Source organism: Perca fluviatilis, chromosome 23 (assembly GCF_010015445.1).
Source record: "Perca fluviatilis chromosome 23, GENO_Pfluv_1.0, whole genome shotgun sequence".
Lineage (NCBI taxonomy): Eukaryota > Metazoa > Chordata > Actinopteri > Perciformes > Percidae > Perca > Perca fluviatilis.
Genome location: NC_053134.1, coordinates 10,098,792 through 10,116,985, shown reverse-complemented (window position 1 = coordinate 10,116,985; position 18,194 = coordinate 10,098,792). Strand labels below are relative to the sequence as shown.

Genomic DNA, 18,194 nt, shown 5'->3' with positions numbered 1-18,194 from the left:
GGTAGATATAATTTGAATTTCCTGCTCAGAAATCCTCTGTAACATGCAAACACATACAAATACCGGGTTGGTTTTTAAACCTTCCAAATGTTTTCAATAAGTGTGTGCCAGCAATTTATGAAAATCATGTTTTGTCATTTTTGTGCAATGGAGTTTTGAAGAGTGAAAAAAGGAATTTATAGAAAATATTTTGAAATATATATATGATTTTACTACTTCGGTGAAACACATTCCAGTCTGACATTTGGAAACTATCCAACCAGATATATGGCTGTATTTTAACAGATGGATGATCAAACTTACCATGTTGAAATATAGAGAGATTAATGTATTCTGTGAACAGTTTATTTTCATAAACACAACAGATGTCAATTTGATTCAGAACAGCTTTGAAAGAAAAACAAAAGTACTTATTTCCATTGATTTAAAATGTTTGAATAACTAAAATAAAGACATTTTGAAAAATAAAGTGCTTCATAAGTTTATACAAAATTTTTACTGTATGGTTCCTTGTCTTCATTGTTGTCAAGTAGAACATTATTGCACATCATCCATATATATTGCACATTTTAAGTGAGCGAACTGAGCATTTGCTGCAACTGACAACATTTGATGCAGTTGATAACATTTCGGGGTCCTCTTACATCAACTCTAACACTGTTTACGTCTGAACGATTAGCATAAACTAACTCCCGTGCCATCAATGCCTGTCCTCTTCATCAAATATCAATCTCTTGGGGCAGGTCTTTGTACTTGATGAGGTAGTATGGGTAGCACTGACAGCTATCAAAAACTACAAACATAGTGGGTTTGTCCATGTTGTCCACGCAGCTGTCGTAGAGATAGAACTGCCTCATCTTGGAGTTAAGCGGCGGCCTGCGGTAGTTGAACCTTCCGAGACACGTCTTCCCCACCAGGACTTTGGCTAGGAACATGTGGCGAACCTTATCTGGCCCCTCCCTGGCTGTGTACTTGTGGGAGAAGGAAGCGGTGGTGGCGAAGTAGGAACCAAAACCCTGAGACGTTCCGTGGACCCCGGCCATGCGGGGGTCGAAGTTGTTGTGGCAGATGTCCTCTGAGGGCTCTTTGGTTGTCCCGTGGAAGAGATGTCTCTCAAGAGGCTCCTTAGAGTTGGTGTGCTGCTTCTGCATGTACGCCTTTTGCCTGTAATGACAATGCAGATACTAGTGTTTTGATGTAGTAGTTGGTTTTCCAACTTTCCTGCCTCTTTGTCTTTGTACTTAACTCACATAGAAACTTGAATATAGACTGATATTTAGACCGTGTTGGGAGTAACGCGTTACAAAAGTAACGCAATTACAATAATGTATTCCTTTTTGCTGTAACGCAGTAATATATGCGTTGTTTCAAAAGAATTCCTTCGTTAATAGTTCGTTATACAGAACTTTATTATATTAAATATTAATCACAAATGATAGTGTTATGACATTAAGGGGGTGGGGGGTTCGGATGGTGAATGAATGAATGAACAACACACAGCACAGCAACACGATCCACACTAGCCCAACACAAGTAGCGCATTGGAACTGACTGCCAAGCTACACAGCCACAGCTGGCCAAATTGAGAAAAGGAAGTAATTTTTCTTAAAGGCTTAGCAAAGTCAGCTTATTTCACCTGTAGTATCTTGTCTTACCAGTGTTTGTATTGAAATAAGAGGCTGCTGCGGCCCGCCGTACGAGTTGAGCAGAGGCTGCACAGTTTGACCAGCGGGCAGCGGCCGCACACCAGGCCGCCGGATGGTGTTGCTAAGAACTTGCAACGTATAGTATATAGACGCGGTGTGCACGGAGGGGAGGGGCTGTGTGTGTGTGTGTGTGTGTATGTGAAAGAGTGAGTGACAGATAGACCGAGGGAGAGCAGGGAAAGGAAATGCAGCTTAACGAATACGCTGCGTGTTTTAAATAGCGTTAAAAAAAAAAAGAATAACGAAATGCAATATGTGGCGGCCAGTGTTGATTCTGTGGCGCACCGCCACAAATTAGTCTGTGTGGGAAACACTGGTGTTTTTCTTTTTTTTTTAAGGAATTTACCAACACGGCAAAACATTTCTTCACAGAAAAAAAGAAAAAGAAAAGCTGTGAGTATTATTTCCTGTTGCTGTATTCGATGGTAGAGATGACTGCAGAGACAGATACATTTGCGAGATGGACATTATTTTCAGGAGTTATTACGCTGCGTTGAAGCGAGCTGTCCCGTCACGGTTTCCGTGGTCAGAGCCAGAACCAGAGACGGTACGGACAACATCTGCGTCCCAACAGGTGACGGTAGGTCAGCGCGGACAGCAGTGTGTCCGAGCAGCTGACAGATATAAACATGTCGGGAATTAATGTTTAGGCTTGTTACACGTAAATACCATTGCATTTTGTCAGCCGTGGAAAGTAACTATGCCTTACTTCAATACAACTGTAAGGTACTTTTAATTGAGTGTTTTCATTTTCTCCTACTTCCCTATTGTACGTTTTACTCCTCTATTTGTATAGCTTTAGTTACTTTGCATATTCATATTAATTATACCAAATATTATGACTAATCTATGATGTATGGATGTGGATAAAGAGGAGACTTTATTGATCCGGTGGTGAAATTCACAAGCTACCTGCCAATTTAAACTTTTGCTGTTATTTTGGTGAAAGTAACTCAAAAGTAATGCAAAAGTAGTGTAAAGCACTACAATTCAGAGACAGTAATATTGTAATTACTCTCAAATGACAGTAACTAGTAATCTATAATATATTACATTTTGGAAGTAACTTGCCCAACACTGTATTTAGGACTATACCTGTCTATGTATCTGTTAGACACATATGACTTTGCCAGTATATTGTGCTGAAACAAGCTTTAATATGAATGTGGATAGTGTTAGCGATAGTGAGATGCTTGCTACAGTTACATTTCTAGTGATGAATCGGCGAAAACACGTTTTATTTCTCTGATTCGTGGCTCTCCCTCTCTTCAGTCACTCTCTAGCGTGCTCCACTGTACGTGCTCGCCGTCGCACGTCGAGCCTCAGTTAATACCACAAATAAAATGGATTATGGATGATATGATTGTAGCTGACTTTACAAGATGACTTCTCTATTGGCTGTTGAAACAGGTGACATCCCTTACGTTCTAAAACCAGCCTCTGGAGACTCGACCAGCTGAGTTGCAGCCACACCATCAGCTGGTTTGAGTCGAGCTGACACGGGCCGGTTCAGACTGATGAAACTTTTGAAACTGCGATGTTTAAAACGGTTTCGTCTCGTTGCAAATCTTTGGTCTGAACTGGGCTTAACTTGTATTAAAAATGTTCAGGGCCGCCAATTCTCACGCGTTGACTGAGACTTTTCACACACTCGCGCGCCACATGTCAATTTTGTCACGCAGTAAAAAACTGATAATGTCGAGGACACTGACAATGCACGGATATACCAAAATATATCAGTACACAGTGTTTTTTTCTTGTTATTAATATTAAAATTTTTATTATTAACCTATGATAGTCAATATTAGTTTTACTGTACATTACAGTAATTTCAGCCAGATCTGGTGCAGGTAAATATTTTGGTGCATGCAATTTTAAAAGTTACATGCAGCAGTGCCTGCATACATTAGGAAAAAAAAATGTCAAGCCTTGCATAATCAATGCAAACTGACTTAATAACTTTAACTGAAGTATTTAAGGTTTTTTCGATAACAGGCACAAACAGCAGCTAAACCTTTGGTACTTGTCCCAGTGGAGGAGGTTCTGGATCTGCTCGATGCTGATGATGTCCACCTTGGTCTCAGGCAGACTCTCATTGAAGAGGTTTTCAATACTCCGGTAGGCCTGTGTGCCAGCCGGAAGGTCCACTAGGCTGTAGTCCTGCTCCGAGGCCAGACACCACACTGGAGGATACCAGGAGCTGAACTCCTGCAGAGGGTCCACGCTGAAGTTTTCACCTGGAGGATCACCGACAGGCTCGGTGGAGACAGGCTGGATTCCTGTCCTGGGTGTAGAGTAGAGAGGAAGGGAGGATATTAAAGGAGAACTCCGGCCCAGTTAGCTAAAATGGCAGTTGTGGGGGCATCTTATAAAGAGTGCCTTTGTGCCTCTTAACAGACACAAAATGCAATTACAATGTCTGTGCAACATGAACATTCACCATAGAAAAAAAAATGTGTCTCATAATTACGAGATCAGGATCTCGTAATCACCAAATCATCAAATTTTAGTCAGTTGTAGCAGGAAAAGGTAAACAGTAGTGTGCAGATCGGAGCGTAGTGTGTGAAGAGTGAAGATCGGAGGTGTTCACAAGGGAAGAAGCTTGGAGTAAGAATAACGAGACTACAGCTAGCCTTCTCTAACGCTATCACTGTGCTAGCCACAGACATCATTTGGACCGTTTCCATGTAGTTACATAGTCACTGATATGGTCATAATCACTACAGTGCTCAATTACCTATTTTTGGAGGGGGAAATAAACTTCAAGTTTTTGTCGCCAAGGCATGACCGACAGGACATAGTCAGACCACCGGGCGCTCGGTGGATTGTTGTCGGCCGTGGCGGGCGACGAAGGTGGGAGAGAAAGCAGAAGCAAGGATGCCGGTCGGGCCTGCTAGCCACACAGACCTCCATGGCCAAGACTGCAACTCACCAACGCCAGATTGATCGCACACAAGATGGATGAGCTACAACTACACACGGAACAGCTGCGTGATGATTATCACTGAAGCCTGGCTGAACCCACTCATCCCGGATGGCAGCTAGCAGGGTGAGCTAGCTACCGGTAGGATCGAGACAGGGTAGGTGAATTTAAACAATGTCCGAGTTGAAAACTCATCTTGTTGTCACGTAAGGGCCCTGTTCATGTTGCACAGACATTGTAATTGCATTTTGTGTCTGTTAAGAGGCACAAAGGCACTCTTTATAAGATGCCCCCACAACTGCCGTTTAGCAAACTGGGAGCTCTGAACGTAGCTGCAGCAAGTCCAGTTTTCTATCACCGATTCTGGTCGTTTTTCCTATCGAAAGTACTCGCATATTTATAGCGATCAAGGTTCACGTAAAAATTGGCATTCTCCTTTAATGTGACGAAGAGGGGATATGGGACCATTTCTAAGGAAGAGAAAATGGAAACCAACTGCAGGTAAGGCTGCATGGATTTGGGGGAGCAGTAGATGGGTCTGCAGCGAACTTTTCTCTGGAACCCCGTGGTGACGTTGGACTGGGTCATGGTGGCGAGGTCCACCTTGTACTGCTGTGAGCCAATGTAGAAGGAACACTCGGGCTCCTTTTCGCTCATCTTCTTTAGGAGCGAGGTTGACACATCCTATGGAGAGATGAACCAATCAATGAACAAGGAGCTGCTGAAAGACACTGTAATTATTGTCAGTTTTCACATATATTAATTAGAATGTAATCGTAAGACAATTGTAAGCAAGTACAAAAATTAATTTTTATTGTTAACATACTGATAAAATTATATGACAAACATGTTCACTCATTAACTGCTCTGATTCTGATGTACAGTAAACGCAAGCTATTTGTAAGAAAGGTCATTTGGAATGGTTTCATATCTCCTTTTCATCACAATAATATCCTCCCTTCCTCTACTCTACACCCAGGCAAGAAATCCAGACTGACTCCACAGAGCCTGTCAGGGATCCTCGAGGGGAAAACTTCAGCATTGCATTGGTAGCTAAGAAAGTGGTTAGAGGTAAAAGAGGACTTTGGGGAAAAAAGGGCACCAATCGGGCCAAGGAGCGATAATAAAAGTACAAAAACTAAAAAGGAGAGAAAAAAAAAGAGACAGGAAACATTCACCTTGTTGTACTCTTCCCATTCCAGGTTGTTCCACCAGTAGATTTTCCATTTGCTGGCAAAGTAAGGGTTCTTGACCAGACTGTCAGAGTTAGTCAGTCGTCTAACCCCACCATAGTGAAATGAGTTGTTCAACTTCATCGAGTCAAAGACAAGAGTGTAGAGGACAAGCCTAAAGGTAGTGTAGGACGAAAATAACATTGTACACTTACAGTAACTTTTGTTTTGACTCAGGGGAAACTGAACATCAACACAAGGGAAAAATGGACAGAGAAAACAAGACATATTAGTCTGGTTTAGCTTTACAACCAGAGATCTGACTCCAGTTCTACCCTCTTACTCACCCATCCTTGAAGTAAATGAGCTTTTGGTCGACATTGCAGTAGTTCCTCTCCAGTAAGACCTGAGAGCGAGAGGGGATGTCGATCCACTGGTGGGTGGTCACACACCACAGCTGCCAGTGAAACGGGTAGGGAGTGTGGTGCATCTTACACCTTTTCCCTGCGCTACACAAACCCAGGAGGAATCTGTCACAGACCTGGATGTCAGGGGAGCTCCTCGTGTGAAACAGAGAGGGGACAGGCACTTTGGACGGGGCTCGCTGCTTGGTGGGAGTGGCTGTTGGGCTCTGGGTGGCGGGTAGGATCTGTCTCTTGGTAGAGGTGCCAGGCTGATGGGGAGGCTGTTGTTGGGTGATGATGAGAGGCAGGGAAACGATGACGGCAGTGGCTGGTGTAGGGTTTGGAGGTATTTTCAGTGGTTGACCTGGTGGGCTCGGCAGCAAATGGGTGCCGTTTTGGGAAAGGGTGAGCAGGACACAGGAGTTCTGAGTGGCGCCATGCTGCTGAGTGATGAACTGGATGACCATCTGAGGTTGCAGGATCCTGGTGGAAGGCACTATGGTCTGCGCCACACTGGATGTGCTTTCACTTTTTCTGGAAGTTGTAATCTTCCCTTGCGTAGAGCTCACAGGGGTTAAGTGAACACTGATGCTGTAAGGGTTAACGGTCCAGGCGATGTCAACCTGCTGGGATCTCATGGCCTCCCACACTGGGAGGCTGGTGTTGGTGTCAGCGGGGATTTCCAGCAGGATAAGAGATGGGCTCAGGAAGGTGACTTTGGACGATTTGGACGGCGGCTCTGAGTCTGCCAACTTTCTCTTTGTTCTTTTGTTAGGCATCTTGGAGCTCCTGTATAAAACATTTTGAACAATTCATTTTTAGTAAAGGACATGGTGGAGGTTTAGCTCAGCAGAGACTCAAACTACAAAGAGGAAAGTGTTTTTGTTGGTGGCTGTAGTCATGGGTCTAATTTATGGGAGGGGCGGTGGGGATATGTCACAAACACGTTTCGGATAACCTAAAATAGTCCCAAACACTAATTTGACATTACCTGCACATGTGTTTAGATCAAATATAATTTCCATCGGCTATACAAAAGATGAGATTCCACTGGATGAGGAATAGTTTCTATTTGTGTTTGTTCGCTTTGTCCCCACCCCCTTTACATGCAGCAATATGATGGGGAAGGTGGTGAAGTAAACATTTGTGTAGACAATAAGACACACAATGGTGAGATTTATGCCGGATTAGAAGTGTTTTCAGTTAGTTTTGGTTTTCCACTTTGATGAAGAGCAGCACACTTTGTCTCATCCAGAGAGTCTGTGTCTGTCAGACATCTGAAGGGGATACAACCATGTCAGCAGAGCAATAACGTAATGAGACAATAGGACAGGTAGATTTTCCTTGAAATATTGTGACTTTATTCTCATTAAATCAAGCTACGACTCAATTCGCGATTTCTCAGAAAATACAGATATGGAGCATATGTTTTGAATGTGCTGAAAGTTTCAAACATGGGCAGAAATCTTGCTGAAAGAGCTATTAAATTCCAAGGGTTTATAAATTAATTAAAATGAATTCATGTAGGCTATCATTGATGTGAACAGGTGTCACATGCACATTTAAAGAGGTTACTACACTAACAAAAACACAAAAGAGTATAGGGAAGCCTATGCCTACATGTGTGTTGACTAAGCAGGGATAGGCCTAATATTAAATGATCTACAGAAGATAAATCACTGAAAGAAATACAGAATGCAGTACATTTTATGTTTTTTAAATTTTGAAATGTCACCTGGCGCATTCATTTTGTGTTTTCCTTTACATAAAAATCCATCAGAATGCAGGAAATGAAGCTCGAATTTTCCTGGGGGAGGACCCTTTTATATACTGTCTGGGGAGGACCCACAGACCCTCACATAGACTGTACATAATATTAATATTATTATACAGTCTATGGTCCCACACCACTAACGTTAGGCCCGGCTATATTCACGTACACGACTGGGGGGCTTAATTTATATTAATTTAACGTTTACCCAACTTCTAATTAAAGACATGACATTTAATTTTTTTTTAACGTTCTTATTTATTTACTTATTTATTAACACATTCTTAGCAATAAACCACATGCACTATTAGCACTGAGGCTATAACCAGCTAATGAAGGCTAATTTACAAGTTGATATGTGGCTAGTGAAGATTGGTTTGGAAATGCGAAAGTAGGCTAATATTTGGCAAACCTTACCGTGACACCTGCTAATGCCTTTAACGTTGAACCTTGCAGGGAAAAGGAAGCTTCACACAAGTCAACTGCACTGAAAAAAACTATAGAAATGATTCTCACGAGTTGTTCAGATATGTAAACTAAAGACACACCGCTGCAACCACGTTGCTTTCGGTAAGAACTGAAGGACAAAGTCGACGTGCCAAGCGCCACAGTTTAGTGGGTGGGGTGAGGAGGGGGCATCTAAATGCGGGAAGGCAAGCGTATCAATTTAAAGTATTTTTTTAAGTGTAGATTCATCAAATTTATATATATATATATATATATATATATATATATATATATATAAATTTGATAATAATAATAATACATACACTTACCACATAAAAATAAACTCATCTTCTCCATTAACACACAAAAATAATCCCCCATTATTTCTAAACTTGACCTTTTTCACAGAAGACATTTTGACTTGTCATAGTAGGAAAAGCACAGCTCAAATTGATAACCTTAACGATGGCTCAGTTCCATCAAGTGTCCCAGTAAGCTATTTCAGTGAGTCAGCATGCATAATACCAGGGCCTCTCCTAAGTGGAATGCAGCCATCAGTAATGCTTTTGAATACACCTGTGCTTTTCCTACTATGACATGTCAACATGTCTGCCGTGAAAAAGGTCTGTTAAGTCCACTGTAATAACATGTGAACAACAACATTCACACTTAAAAGAAACATCCATGGTTTCATTTTAGGTAAAACATGCAGGTCAGCCCACAGACAGGACCTGGATGTTCAAAATCAAGGGAGGTCATGATATTTGCAAATCATTTATTTGTAAATTAGTACTCTTATTAGTATTTGCACATAAAGCATATTTAGCGTTTGCCGAATATCTGTAGTTATATATAAATTATCTAGTTATATACACAATTAGGCTTAAAAACATTTAGTCTGACATGCCAATTCAGAATCATTTTACAAATTTAAATTCCTTTAAACAGCCATATTTTTGGTTACATTATGTTATCAAACTGAATTTTGCAACAAACAAAAAACATTTTAAGGAAATAGCAGTATCTTTCATAATAGTTCAAAGTGCAGATATCAAACTAAAGTATGTAAAGGTGTACAGGCAAAGTATTCATTACTGGGAAAAGGTTGTAGGACAAAGTGCTGATTATTTGATTTCAGATTCAAAGCGCCCTCCTCTTACGGTGTGAAATTCAAAAAAAAAAGTTCTCACTCCTTTGGTGCTGAAGAAAAGCAAAAAGTTGTGAAAAGGAAATGCATTTTCACAAATATTCAACCGCTTTCACAGAAACCTCCAGCGGTTCCACCGTCAAGGGACACTGCTGACAACCGACCCAGAAGTAAGGGAAGACTTTCTCCGTGATGGCGTGCTTGAAGGTGTAGATGTGCGTGTTGTCGTGTGGGTCGTAGAACGACACCCTGCCCTTGTCACAGTCCAGCTGCACTCTGATCCTCTGTGGGTTCCTCTTCAAGTTCAGCCTTGTTAAAGGAGAAGTACCCGCAAAGTACATCTTGTGGTAAAAGTACACACTCAGGTAGCCGTTCTTCAGCACTGAAGACACTTTCTCTTTCCTCTGGACAGATTCTTTAGCCACGCCGACAACCCACGCCGTATTATCTCCCACATTGACGTCCCAGGCATGCTTGCCTGAGGTGAAGCTCTCGCGGCCCAGTACGCCGGTGTCGGGGTCGAACCTCTCCGGGTTGTCGGGCAGCTTCTGCTTCTCATCGCTGTCACAGACGCTGGTGAGGTCGTCTGACAGGACGAGCCACGGGGCAGCGGTGTTGGGGTCCAGAGTCACTGGGGCTGAAGAAAACATGGCAGATAGTCGCTCTGACTGTAATTCATTCAGTATGCTTCAGTACAACCTTTTCTCCACCTCAGGAATACATGACACAAGTGAAACTAAAAGAATAAACCTGGACCTGGAAACTTGGATATAGCATGTACTCACTGAGTTTGACAGTTTTATGCATCTTCTCCCACACATGGAAGTTCAGAGAACCCAGATATTTGGCCACATCCAGGAGTGCTCCTGGAGCCATGACTGGATCTTCGATTGGGCTGCTAGCTCTGCAGGGAGCAGAATTAGGCTGTTTATATATCTTGTTAGGAAAACAGAGAAAAGAAAAGCTTAAAAAGATTTTAAAAAAGAAATTCACCTTGTCAATGTCTTCTTGCATTTCTAAAAAAATAAATAAAATAGAGGTAAAGAATTTACTAAAAAGAATAAACTTATTTGTGTGCAAGTATCCATGCATTTATTCATATTTCAAACATTTACAAACTTACATGAAGGACAGAGATGCCCTCTAAAGCTATCCCCTCCTCTAAATCTCTGATGGATTCAGACACAGATGCCATATTTCTGGTAATTTCTTCAATTTTCTGCATCAACGCTCGACTCTTCTGCTCTTCCTCCCCCCTCAGCGCCTCCATCCTGGCTTCCTCCTCGGCGTCAAGGAAGCTGTGGAGCTTTTCAAACTCCTCTCGGGTCCGTCTCGCCACAAATCGAGCCTGGACCTGAAATAATAAAAAAAAAAAAACACTTGTAAGCATGGCTTGGAAATGAACTGCACTGCTTATTAAGTGCATGTTATGTATGTATGTATGTATGTATGTATGTATGTATGTATGTATTTAGCAGAAATGTCACAACGACACTACACCTGAATGTATTCCACAGTATCTTCATAGTTTTTCTTCATTTTGTCAAAAGCATCCCTCTTCTCGTGCAATGAGCTGAGGGCAGACTTCATTTTCTCCTGAGCAGATAATTAAGAGAACATTAATTTGAAGGCCTGTTGAAAAGGAAGTTCATCTTTAAAACTTTAGGCTGTTACCAGCCCGTAACAAGCTGTTCAATGAACTTAGAAAAGCAGCCCCAAGGAAAAGCACATCATTATTCCACCTTGGTTCTACATTTCTTTTCCTGAAGGCGAAGGATTTACCTTCACATCTACGACAGCCTCGCTGACAGGGCAGCATTCGTGCTGTTTGTGTTTCCTTGAGGTGTGGCAGACCACACAGATAGCCTCCTTGTCTGGCATGCAAAAAAGCTTAAGCCTCTCCCCGTGAAGAGGGCACATTTCCCCTGGATCACAGTACAGCTCTCCCGCCGTGTCATCCAGACCCTCACTCTCCTGGATGTAAGCCTCACACAGGTTCTTCAGGGTGAGACTAGGCACAGGGTCATCCACGCTCTGGGTTCTGCACAGAGGGCAGTCACGGCTCAGTCCACCATGAGTCCAGTACTGCTGCAGACAGGGTGCACAGAAGCTGTGGCTGCACTTGAGGACCACTGGGTCCCTGAAGATTTCGCAGCATATGGAACAGGAGAGGTCCACCTCTGGGAGCGAGAGCCTGCCTGCCATTTTGACACTTGGCTCTTGTTTCACTCTGAAAATGAAAGTAGGGCAAAGGAGCAAGCACTGATCAAACAACAGGGAAAGCCCTTCTTTATACCCATAATCGCTTGTGTTATGAACACACGCCAGTCTTTAAAGCCTTTAAGTGCAAACTGATTAACTGTCAGTTCCAAATATAAAGTTAGAGCCAAACATACCTCACAAACAAAGTCCTGTGACGATCTAAATGCGAACACTTCCTGCTTCCTGTTTTGATGAGTCACCCAAAGGAGGCGGAGCAGGCATTTTTAACCCTTAACTAACCTCACAAGAGAGACAAATCAGAGGGGCAACCAGATAATTCATAGGACAAGAAAGAAAAGAAATCATTACTGTTACTCAAAACTTTGCATTTGTTTTAAATTTTGGTTCACATTTTAGCTTTTTTTGAGCGTAAAATACAGCATCATTTTACCTCTCCGGGGCTCTAAAAATCTTTCAAATTACACAATCTGAGGAGATTCTTTGGTTGAACTCTTGTCATGAGGGGTCACAAGTAGAAATTGCAATTTAAGGGACAATAAGCCAAAAAGTTTAGGAACCAATGGTCTGAGCTATGGCTTAAGTAAGATCCATAATAGACCTTTTTCAGGTCAGACATTTTGACATGTCATAGTAAGAGAAGTACAGGTAAAATTGATAACATTAACAATGGCTCAGTTCCATTGTCCCAGTAAGCTATTCAAGTGAGCCAGCATGCACGATACGGACCTCCTCTAAGTGGAATGCAGCCATCATTAATGTTATTAAATACACCTGTGCTTTTCCAACTATGACAAGTCAAGGTGTCTGCTGTGAAAAAGGTCTATCTATGATGATGAAAGCTAGAAGTCCATGCTCAAATTCATCTCAACTTAAACAAAAATATATAAATATGAAACAGTAAACAATGCAATACAATTAAAGCCAATATAAAAACATGTTCATTATAAAATATTAAATGATCAGGTATCACCAGAGAATTTCTAATAAGGGGACAAGTTCCACTCTCTTCCAGCTTCTGAACTGGTTGTTCCACTCTGGTTCCACATGAGGGCGCTCACAAGCGAGTGCAGAATGAATGGAGATCTAGAGCCATTTGCAAACACGTGACCACGACCACGTGACGACGACGCCATGACGGACGGCAGAATCACCGGAAGCACAAGCTAAATAGTGTATTATATATTATAGTATTATATACTGTCTATGGTATTAGACGAGCGGAAAGTTTCATTAGTTTCAAATAAGTAACACTAAATAAAATGTAATAATAATAATAATAATAATAATACTACTACTATCTTCTTCAGTAGGCTGATATATTGCATATATCTTAAGATTGTTGCCTTTAATCAAATAACCTCCTGGACTAAAACGCAGAAACCTGGGCAGCTCAAACCCACCCAGTTACTCAAACGTAGGAGTCCTGGTTGGTTTCTGGTTCCTGGAGGGGAGTACTACAGTACTACAGCTCAAAATCTGCCTCGAATTGGGTTAGAGCTAATGTCTTTTGTGTCCCTTATCCCTTTTGAGTTTGAGTTCTGTCATTTACTAAACCATGAGTGAACATACAAAACACAAATCCAAATAAGTTATTATAAAGATTTATTAAATATTTGAATGTGCATAATTTAAATAGTTGTTATTAAGCAGATTTACAAATAAATAAAAACGTAAAAATGGTGTATAAATATATAAATACATTAATAGATAAAAGCATTAACAGTGTCTCATGTCATTTAGCGGTCAATAATGCCACCTTCTGGTGAACCTTGACTTATGTCAATACACTAAGCATTTCACTTTCTGTACATGGTACATACAGTAAATAGATGCTCTGTAATACCTGCAGAAGTCTTAGTAGCGGACAAGTTGTGCTTTTGTAAAAACAACAAATTATTTGTTGCGTTTTTGATTCAAATTAGCAGAAGTGCAGTATATTTTACATTTGGTTCAATATCCAAATTTTCTTCTTATGAAGGTCTAACTTGATCTCCAGATGCACCTTCCACGTTGGGTTTGTTTGGCAGGTGTTAAATCTCACGGATGTTGAACATTCGGTGGCGACTGGCGGACTCCAAGCACATTTCCACTGGCTTGTTGTTTTGCGCTGCTGTGCTGATGTACCAGTTGGGGAAGGCAACAGACATGAGGGTGCTGATGTTCACCCCGGTGGTCTGTCTGTAGAAGAGAAATCGCACCATGTCGCTGTCCGAGCTGATCCTCCACAGACGGTCTGCCTCCACAACCTGAGGAGTGAGAAGATTAAAGGTCAGAAGGTTTGACCATCACACTGGACAAAATGACAAGCTCATAACATGAGTAAATTCATCTATAAATGTGCAGTGTCTCTTTCAGATGATGACAGATGATTTAAATGACCAGGCAGATCTAACGCATCTACTTGGTCACTTCTGTTGCACTATTACCCTGTACTAGTATTAGATCTGTGTAATGAGTCACGAGTTTTACCTCAAGATGCAAGGTTGGCTCGGCACCATCCTTGCGGCAAGACAGGTAAAGATTTGGTGATTCCTTAATGCCCAGAGCCACAGTTATGCCCGTAACGCTGGATGCAGGGTGCAAGTAAGTCGCCATGCTGAGGTGAACTGAGGAGAGATCAGAGTATACAGGTTCATTTCAATGAAAGCTGATGATCAGACAAATGCTATGTTCTGTGCATTTTAATAAAGGCACATCTGAATTTGTACAAGAGGAAGGAATGCCATCAGACAGGTTTGGCGCGAAAGTTGTCATATACATTTGAGGTTACATTAGTATTCTATATCATCAGTTACACCAGTGCAGGGATGATGCTACTTTATACTTCTATTCCACGAAACATTGTACGTTATACTCCACTGCCTTTGTTTGACAGCTATAGTTACTAGCTACTTTACTAATTCAGATTTTACAATTAAAAAAAAGCATACAATATGTTTTTAAAATATATCTGTAGCACTTTGTCAAAAATTAAACCAGTAGTTCTCATGTTCAAATAATTCAGTAGTGGAGGAAATACTATAAAAATATCACCTTTAAACAGCTTCAGTTGAAATATTAAGCCAACAGTTGTGAGATGAACTAAAACAAACCTTTTACCCTTACATTTAATTATCTACCATGACCCAGAGAACGATTTTCTAACCATCTCATCTAACTCTCACGCTGAATTACCTTTTGTGGTGTCAGCACCTCCTTGCAGCGTCACTGCGTGGAGCTCCATGCTGTTTCGGACCAGAACTAAGCTCCTCTTCTCGCTGTCAGTCACGCTGTACGTGTACTCATTTTGCCTGATGATCTGTTGTTGTGGAGTTGACTCACACACGCACACCATTTTCTCTGAGGGAAAAAGAGGCACACCTCATTAATTTTGTTGTGATTTTTATCTTTATCATAAGGAAGCAGCAGGAATTGCAACAAAAGCCTCAGACTTTGTCTCACACAAGTCGTTCTTGAAAAAGTCAAAAAATCTGAGCACCTCCCTGAGTCCTTTACTGCTGTTCAGCAACAACTCAACATATATAAAGGGCCTTTTAAACCAACAGTTGCACAGATCAGTTACAGTAAACTCAGTGTATGATGTGCTACTTTATAGTAAAAGGCGAAACAAAACTAACAGCACAGCAAGTGCTTTTTATGTGATAGTGTTGAAATAAAGTATGCATGTGTGATTACCTTCCACTAAGTTCTCTAGCATGAAGTTGATCAGGTTTGCATCTGTGAATTCGGTGCTCAGCGCCGAAGTTGATCTGCTGCCCTTAAACCTCTCCATGGCGACGATGAGGTTGACCACGTGCTTCATGGTCAGTGGATGATGGGAAATCTCAAAGTCCAGTCCCTTGGGTAACTTGGGGCTCCACATGTTGCTCACGTTGCATGTCATTTTGGATTCCATCGTTTTCTGAATTAAAAAAAAAAATCTGCAGAAAGAGAGTTCCAGTGTCACTAAATCACAAAACATTTAGGAACATACAGCTGGATTTATTTTTCATTATATATATATATATCTTAAATATGATCATTCACTCTTTTACTCTTTTGTAAATGCTACAGTACATATCTATTTGCTGCTGCAGTGATTTATGACTCACTACTGTATCAACACTTGACTATAAAGCCCTTATACTGTCAAAATGAATGAGATGGAGTTAAAAAAAAAACACATAAGGCTGACATATTGTAGATGCAGTGCAAAGATTTACATCTGACAGCACAATAATTAACCTTCTAGCAGTTTATACTGACACAAGGCAGCAGAGTAACAGTAACAAAACCACACTGAATGTGTACTATCAAAGTAAGCAAAGATCCTGTTTCAAATCTGCTGAAGATTCAGACTTAGAAAAAATTTTACCTGTTAAGATCAGTAGATTAGAAGTTGTTTTTAGCTTGCTTGGTTAAGATCCCAGCAGTTGTCCTGTTCTCTTTGTTGCTCTGCCTGCCTGTGCTAACCTGCAGGGCTTTTATAGTATACGCTCATCACTGTCGACAGGAAGTGGGATAGTCCACAGTTATCCACAGTGATGAAATGCTGTACTTACACACTGCTGGCACACACACGTACACACACACACACACACACACACACACACACACACACACACACGCACACACACACGCACACACACACACACACACAGTGTTGCACATTACTGTTCAGGAATCAGAGATCAGATTTGCAGTGACTATAATATATGTGTTTATGAATGAATATTTTCATGTTGGAATGCCCAAAACACACAAAATATTTCATTTGAGACTATTTTCATGAAAGACAATAGACGATAGATTAGTTTCAGTAATTTGTCTAAGAAAACAAAGACGGTGTTGGGTTTTCCCACAAACAAATTCTTTCTTTTTATTTCAAACACAGTTTTCAGTCAATAATTGTATTTAGGTTTGAAGATGGTTTTATGTGTCTTGTGTGATTGTGGAGTTCTGAACTGTATAACAGATTCATCACACTAAGGTGAAGGTGAAGAAATGACTGATGATACCATGACACAAAGTCACTGACTGTTCCACGCCCCTGTTCCTTCCCCAATACAGCTAAGGCCTGACGATCACTGGGTCATCAGCAAATTTTATAATGGGCCGTTTTATTGTTTACACTGTCTCATCCACCTAGGCCTACCTCATAAGCAACCTGTTATACTGATCATTCTATATTTTATTCCAGCACAGTTTTCGCTCAGCACCATTGCAGTCATATGTTTATCTTTGTTAAGCTTGCTGTCTTTGTTTTAGCTGAATGTCTATTAGTGTGTATACATTGAGAGCGACAACAGTGAAATAGCTTTTTTATGTACACATACTTAAAGCTGATTCAGATTTTTTTAAACTACTGTGTGGCCAAATACGATTTAAAGTCATATGAAATAGTTTTTTTATTTATTTTTTTTTTATATGTGGCTGTAGAGCGTTACAAGCTGACGATTGTTTAAACAACATCAGGGAAGCGTTTTCCACCAATTTACTGACTCTGCATTAGACATTTAAACTGTGAAGGGTCTAAAAATACAAATAATATTATCTTGTTGAAAATGATTGAAAACGCATAGTCACAACTAGGTAAAAGTGGTTTTATCCCTGAGAAATACCACAAAATACACATATCCTTCTGTAAATATGTAATTTTTCATCATATGAAATGCAAAATGTTCTTATCTGCTATTACCTAATGTTTTCACGTCTCTGAGCAGACCCTCAAAGACGTTTTTTAGATGTGAAAGAAATTCCAGAAGCTATAGTACACTTGCTCGTTGTTTAGACTTGCATAACAGCGGCTGAATCCGATATTTCTTCACAATTGAGCTGTGATGCAGGAAGAAGCTGTGTCATACAGTCTGGATTTAACCTGACTGAATTCACACTGTCTGTAGGGGAAGGGCTACAGTAATGTGATATTTGTATTATACACAGAGAGTGCTGAATGAAAATTTAACATAACACAATTACTAAACATGCCTATAAACATAGTAAAAGTATATATTAAAGTATCTTTTAAGTGTGTCTGAACTCACTCTGCCTGTACAGAGACATAGAGATACCTCAGAAGGTGAATAGGCTTAAACAAACAAGAAAGACATTTTTTGTCACATTTTTTTTTTTACCTTTTGACAGCAGGCTACCTGTTTTCCCCCTTTATCCAGTCTTTGTGCTAAGCTAAGCTAAGCTAATTAGTTTCATTAGTTTCAAATAAGTAACACTAAATAAAACGTAATAATAATAATAATAATAATAATAATAATAATAATAATAATACTATCTTCTTCTTCATGGCTTCTTCAGACATTGTTTAAATTCACCTACCCTGGTCCCTGTCTCGATCCTGCCATTGACATATATGGATCCTGCCGGTAGCTAGCTTGCCCCGCTAGCCGTTAGCCGTTAGCTGCCGT

General features: G+C 40.7%; 3 protein-coding genes across 5 annotated transcripts; all 3 read right to left on the bottom strand.

Moving 5' to 3' along the window:
* Window positions 1-358: 358 nt before the first annotated feature.
* On the bottom strand, window positions 359-8,667 carry LOC120553300 (protein mono-ADP-ribosyltransferase TIPARP-like). 2 transcript variants are annotated; one of them, XM_039791566.1, is made up of 6 exons: window positions 8,394-8,667; window positions 6,149-6,994; window positions 5,808-5,976; window positions 5,126-5,313; window positions 3,721-3,990; window positions 359-1,164 (listed from the first exon to the last, which is right to left on the bottom strand). In XM_039791566.1, exons 2-6 carry the CDS (start codon window positions 6,982-6,984, stop codon window positions 720-722), a joined length of 1,908 nt encoding a protein of 635 aa, XP_039647500.1. In that variant the 5' UTR covers window positions 6,985-6,994; window positions 8,394-8,667; the 3' UTR covers window positions 359-719. The 2 variants fall into 2 exon arrangements, with proteins under 2 accessions (XP_039647500.1, XP_039647501.1); XM_039791567.1 differs by lacking the exons at window positions 5,126-5,313; window positions 5,808-5,976.
* A 517-nt stretch (window positions 8,668-9,184) lies between these two features.
* On the bottom strand, window positions 9,185-12,055 carry LOC120553783 (tripartite motif-containing protein 35-like). Of its 2 annotated transcripts, XM_039792487.1 has the most exons (7): window positions 11,967-12,055; window positions 11,353-11,800; window positions 11,071-11,166; window positions 10,694-10,924; window positions 10,564-10,586; window positions 10,356-10,474; window positions 9,663-10,207 (listed from the first exon to the last, which is right to left on the bottom strand). In XM_039792487.1, exons 2-7 carry the CDS (start codon window positions 11,773-11,775, stop codon window positions 9,663-9,665), a joined length of 1,437 nt encoding a protein of 478 aa, XP_039648421.1. In that variant the 5' UTR covers window positions 11,776-11,800; window positions 11,967-12,055. The 2 variants fall into 2 exon arrangements, with proteins under 2 accessions (XP_039648422.1, XP_039648421.1); XM_039792488.1 differs by lacking the exon at window positions 11,967-12,055 and having other exon boundaries at window positions 9,185-10,207; window positions 11,353-11,775.
* Window positions 12,056-13,380: 1,325 nt separating this feature from the next.
* LOC120553071 (interleukin-1 beta-like) lies at window positions 13,381-16,290 on the bottom strand. Its single transcript, XM_039791146.1, has 5 exons — window positions 16,148-16,290; window positions 15,469-15,713; window positions 14,968-15,132; window positions 14,263-14,399; window positions 13,381-14,039 (listed from the first exon to the last, which is right to left on the bottom strand). Exons 2-5 carry the CDS (start codon window positions 15,686-15,688, stop codon window positions 13,824-13,826), a joined length of 738 nt encoding a protein of 245 aa, XP_039647080.1. The 5' UTR covers window positions 15,689-15,713; window positions 16,148-16,290; the 3' UTR covers window positions 13,381-13,823.
* Window positions 16,291-18,194: the final 1,904 nt, after the last annotated feature.

Bases quoted from the DNA above. Each gene is read 5' to 3' on its own strand.
- LOC120553071 (XM_039791146.1), bottom strand. From the start codon at position 15,688: ATGGAATCCAAAATGACATGCAACGTGAGCAACATGTGGAGCCCCAAG. The intron at 15,133-15,468 runs GTAATCACACAT...TTTTTCCCTCAG, and splicing joins GCTAGAGAACTTAGTGGAAG to AGAAAATGGTGTGCGTGTGT. The intron at 14,040-14,262 runs GTAAAACTCGTG...CTCACTCCTCAG, and splicing joins AGCCAACCTTGCATCTTGAG to GTTGTGGAGGCAGACCGTCT.
- LOC120553783 (XM_039792487.1), bottom strand. From the start codon at position 11,775: ATGGCAGGCAGGCTCTCGCTCCCAGAGGTGGACCTCTCCTGTTCCATA. The intron at 11,167-11,352 runs GTAAATCCTTCG...TTATCTGCTCAG, and splicing joins AGGCTGTCGTAGATGTGAAG to GAGAAAATGAAGTCTGCCCT. The intron at 10,475-10,563 runs GTGAATTTCTTT...TGCTCCCTGCAG, and splicing joins TGCAAGAAGACATTGACAAG to AGCTAGCAGCCCAATCGAAG.
- LOC120553300 (XM_039791566.1), bottom strand. From the start codon at position 6,984: ATGCCTAACAAAAGAACAAAGAGAAAGTTGGCAGACTCAGAGCCGCCG. The intron at 5,977-6,148 runs GTGAGTAAGAGG...CACTACCTTTAG, and splicing joins CTCATTTACTTCAAGGATGG to GCTTGTCCTCTACACTCTTG. The intron at 3,991-5,125 runs GTTGGTTTCCAT...CTCTACACCCAG, and splicing joins TCCATGCAGCCTTACCTGCA to GACAGGAATCCAGCCTGTCT.